Genomic DNA, 4,844 nt, shown 5'->3' on the forward strand with positions numbered 1-4,844 from the left:
TGGGAGCCTAACCAGTTTGGATGTTCACCTTCCTAGACCTGGATGGAGGGGGGAGGACCTTGGATTTTCCACGGGGCAGGGAACCCTGACTGCTCTTCGGACTGGAGAGGGGGGAGGAGAAAAGTGGGGGGAGGGGGAAAGGGGCAGGAGGAAGGGGAGGGAAATGGGAGGCTGGGAGTAGGTGAAAATTTTTTTAATTTTTTTTCTTTTCAATAAAAAAAAAGAAATGTAAAAAAAAAAAACTTTTAAAACAGTCCATTGTCAAAAGTACCAAATGATGCTGACAGTCAAGAAAGGCAATGGCAAGACTGTTCACTGGCTGGCCCTGAAGACAATTTAGTGGGCCTTTGTAGAACTGACTCGGGTGAATGGTAATATGGTGTGGAAAGTCCTTCCGTACATGTGTTGCTTTCACTGGTTAATGAATAAAGAAGCTGCCTTGACTTGTGATAGGGCAGAGTAGAGCTAGACGGTGAAAACTAAACTGAATGCTGGGAGAAAGGAGGCAGAGTAGGTAGAAGCCGTGTAGCCCTGCCGGATGATGGAACCTTGCTGGTAAGCCACAGCCATGTGGCATTACATAAATTAATAGAAATGGGTTAATTTAAGACATAAGAGCTAGCCAATAAGAAGCTAGAGATAATAGGCCAAGCAGTGATTTAATTAATACTGTTTCTGTGTGATTATTTTGGTTCTGGGCAGCCAGGAATGAATAAGTGGCCTCTGCCTACAGTGGTGAGGGGATAAGGCCTTATTTTTCAGGGTGAATGTAAAGGAGAAATGTATGAACATAAGCTGCCTGCATGCACATTTGCCTAGGAGCACAAATGAGCTGGCTAGACATTTAGGAGAGCTGCTTTGAGACTACATGGGATGGAGACACCTCCACCTACTTTAGTGTTTGTTCCTGAACAAACAGGGGCACCAGAACAGTCTGCTCCAGTCTCAGTGTTGGGACCGACCTGACACACACAGGCTCTGCTCTGGCACTTTACAAGACATGGTTATAGGAAATGTATCTTAATCACCTCAGTGTGACGACCAGAAAACACAGAGACGTTTTCTACAACTCGAATACTCCCGTAAGCTTAAAAATCTTCCATCTAATTCTGTCAATTCTCCTCATTCAAATTTTTCTGTGGCTGTACAATTCTGCCTATTTTTATGTTCTCATTAAAACACACACAAATTCTTAAAACAAAATGGGAATAAGTAAGCCAAAAACTCACCTGGGATTTGTTCATTTTCTGCTCTGAGTGGAGGAGGGAAGAGCTGAGGGAAAAGGAAGAAGGAAGTCAGGAGAGATGTGGCCTGCCCTGCAGTTCCTGAACTCACATGTGGATGCAGGGCCATGCAAGGTATTTTTACATCAAGTGTGGCCCTAACATGTGTCAAGTTTAGATATTTTTCACTGAATGACTACAAACACCTGTTTCTTATTATCACCCATCTTAAAGAAAAAATAAACAGATGAGAAGATCTTTTTAATTCACCAAATAATAATCTAAAGGAGGAAATGCCATGGCTTTGTACAGACTGATAATCAAGGGGAGGAAGGGGGAACTCAGGACTTATTGTTTATCTGACACCATTAATCCCTGGAAGTCAGATAATACAAGAAAATTTGAGAAAAGGGATGGGATTTTTTTTTTTAAATTTTTTATTGAGAAAAAGAAAAAAAAGTTTCCGCCTCCTTCCAGCCTCCCATTTCCCTCCCCCTCCTTCCACCCTTCTTCCCCTCCCTTGACTCCTCTCCGCCTCCCTCTCCAGTCCAAGGAGCAGTCAGGGTTCCCCGCCCTGTGGAAACTCCAAGGTCCACCCCCCTCTGTCCATGTCTAGGAAGGTGAACATCCAACCTGGCTAGGCTCCCACAAAGCCAGAACATGAAGTAGGATCAAAACCCCGTGCCATTGTCCTTGGCTTCTCATCAGCCCTCATTGTTCGCCATGTTCAGAGAGTCCGGTTTTATCCCATGCTTTTTCAGTCACAGTCCAGCTGGCCTTGGGATTTTTAAAGCAAGATAAAAATTTCAAAATGTGTCCCAAGTTGCTTCTTGCCAATTCTCTTGATAAGAAGCTTTGAATGACAAGTGACTAATGTACAACCATCTGCAGATGACAAATGCACAACCATCTGCATCACTAAAAACTTACAAGATATTCTTAGATTTTCGGGCTTAACGTAAAAAAAAAAAAAAAAAAAAAAAAAAAAAAAAAAAAAAAAAAAAACAGCTCTAAAACTGAGTAATTCCAGGATCCAGGATCCATCTACACTGTCCGGTGGACATTTATGGCCAGATAAGTATGGCCCTCAACACCTCAACATCTCCTTTCCTGCCACCTTTGGATGAGTCTGTTGGTGTCTAGAAACAGCCCCTCCATAGTTAACAAGGTAGGAGGGGTGCATGGGTTGTTCAGGAAGGAGGGCGACAGCAATTCCGGACCTGTGGCTGGTGAGCCTTTCACCCCCAAGTGGCATTCCCTGTGCAGTCTGGGTGCACCCATCTCTCTTAACTCCAGCTCACCTCTCTCTCCTTAAACTTGTCTCAGACTTTCGGCGGGCACACAGTCTTCCATGGTTTCAGGATATTGTGTCATTACACACAACAAATGAGCGAATATCAAATTCAAAACGGGGATTCCAAGTGTTTGAGGGGCAGAAGGCTAGCTAGGCCGGCTCTTTCCTCTTCCACTCCAAACACTGCGCCCTAGGGACCAGTCCAAAGGCCCGCGGCAAGGGTGGGCTCCCTGTGACCCTCACAGGGTATTTCCTGCACAAGAAGTAGTTGCAGCTTTAAAAAAAAAAAAGAAAAAAGAAAGAAAAAGAAAAAAAGAAAGAAGTATTCGTAATAATCACATTGTGCAGAAAAGGAAACAAGAGTCCCGAGTGGGTTATCCTGTCCCAGTAATTCATTCACTCGGGACCAGAGTGGTCCATCCGCCCCCACATCCCAGCATCTGGCTCCAGGAGCCAGAGGACAAACGCGTCACAGCATCACGCTCACGCCACGCTAACTCCTCACGTTCCCTCCCTACAACCCCGCACCGCCCCCGCCTGCTGCACAAAACGCGCACGCGCAGCACCCGCTAGCGGCCCTAGGTTTGCTCTGCAGAGGTGCAGACCATCTGGACCCCCGCAGCCCGAACCCCGGCGTCCGAATGCACCCCAGACCGGCCCCCCGCGGGTCCCTGTTTGCTGCCGACAGCGGTCCCATGGCCCCGAGCTCCCAGAACCCTCCGCCCTTGCCGCCGCGTAGGGCTCACCCTCCGCTCCGGGCTGTGCGCAGAGCCGAAGGCCAAGAAATGTTCCCAGGAGGGACGCAAGGCCAGGGATCGACCAGGAGCCGAAATGCAGCCTGCGCATGCGCAGGGGAAGGGGCGGTGCGCCCTTCTGTGCTAAGAATGGGGTGCCTATGTCCAGTGTTGGAAGGAGTGTTGCCTGGAGAACTGAGTCAGCTTTTGTCTCTGTTGTAAAATGATGCTATTGACGGCGTCTAGGAACCAGAGTTTTCAGAATTAAAGGCGTTTACAGTATTAACACAAACCTTGCCAGACTCATTTCTCAGGACAGGGCTTTCTGGGACACCATGCCAGCTTCTGTATCTTTATTCCTCCTATCTAGTGCCAACATTCTGTCAGTACCCAGGGCATTGAGAATCAAATCAGAATATTTTTACATTCAAAAAAAAGAAAAGATGTGCTTAAATTTATGTTGGAATGTCAACTGGTGTGGTTAAGGTCTTGGTCGTGTAGAGATTTCGTGGATTAACTCATAAATCCGGGCAGGACAGAAACCTCTGTCAACAGCGTAGCTTCTCTGTTATACCTAGAAGGCACAGTCTCACATCAGACTTCGTGGTCCTCTGGCCCTAGAAAAATCTCTGCCAGGTCTTGGTCTTCTGCAGTGTTCCCTGAGCCTTAGGTGCAAGGGTCGTGTTGTATCAGTTGTTGCAAGGAACTCCACCCTCAGTTGCTCTCTGTGATTTGGTAAGTTGTGACCTTCAGTAATGGTCTCCTGCTACCGTAGAAGAAGGCTCTTTGATAAGGGGGGAGGTCTACACTTACTTGTGGGTATAACGGTAAGTTTTTGGGGTGCAGTTAGGAATTAGACTAATAGGGAAGTGGAGTAGTTCTTCTACAAGGTCCATGCCCTCACCAGTCACATGCTGTTGGCTGGGTTTACAGTGTCAGGCAGAGTTCCTCTCCTGTCATCTCTGGAAGAGTTACAAGCAATTAACAACTGCCGAGAGGGAAAATTCATCTTCCCTGGAAACAAGCCCTCTGTTTATCCAATACCAGTGATCAGCTCAGAAGTATATACCTGTAGGTAACACTGAAGGGTCTCAGTGTTGTGTTTATATGTTTGTTTATAGGTAAAACAATGGTTAAAGAAGAAAACGCTGTGCAGGAAGGGGAGCTAGATAGGGAAGAGGGGGGAAGCAGGGAGGAGAGTATAGTGATATTTTATTTGTGTTTTTAGAAATAAAGCTTGTCTGAAGATCAGAGCGCAGAGCTAAGTCACTAGAGATCAGGTGGCACTCCTGGTGTAGTGGCACAGACCTTTAATCCCAAAACTCAAGGCCACCCTGGACTACGCCAGATCGAATCTGTCTAAAAAGAGAAATAGAACTCACACAAAGGTGTTCCCAGCACTTAGGAGTCACACACCTTCAATTCCAGCACTAGGGAGGTGGAGACAGGAGTGATATGGCTGGGCAGGGAGAGGTATATCAGGCAGGAGGAGACAAGAGCTCTTTGCAGTCTGAGGTTTAGTGGAGGGCATTGCAGTCTGCAGTCACAATGAGGACAGGATCTCCCCTTTGTCTGAGCCTGGATAGAGGGTAA

The 4,844-nt window shown here is 46.8% G+C and overlaps 1 protein-coding gene across 2 annotated transcripts in view; it reads right to left on the minus strand.

Moving 5' to 3' along the window:
* Znf248 (zinc finger protein 248) overlaps positions 1 to 3,474 on the minus strand; it is a 29,372-nt gene extending 25,898 nt beyond the window's left edge. Inside the window, exons 1-3 of one of the 2 annotated variants that reach the window (XM_050148619.1) lie at positions 3,264 to 3,474; positions 2,525 to 2,791; positions 1,230 to 1,272 (exon numbers count right to left, since the gene is read on the minus strand). In XM_050148619.1, the coding sequence (XP_050004576.1) occupies positions 1,230 to 1,244 (15 nt within the window). In that variant the 5' untranslated portion in view covers positions 1,245 to 1,272; positions 2,525 to 2,791; positions 3,264 to 3,474. Of the gene's footprint in view, positions 1 to 1,229; positions 1,273 to 2,524 lie in introns of both variants that reach the window. The other variant, XM_050148618.1, reaches the window with a different exon arrangement.
* Positions 3,475 to 4,844: the final 1,370 nt, after the last annotated feature.

Source organism: Alexandromys fortis, unplaced genomic scaffold, assembly GCF_014885135.2.
Source record: "Alexandromys fortis isolate MF-2015 unplaced genomic scaffold, M_Fortis_MF-2015_v1.1 scaffold_59, whole genome shotgun sequence".
Taxonomy (NCBI): Eukaryota; Metazoa; Chordata; class Mammalia; order Rodentia; family Cricetidae; genus Alexandromys; species Alexandromys fortis.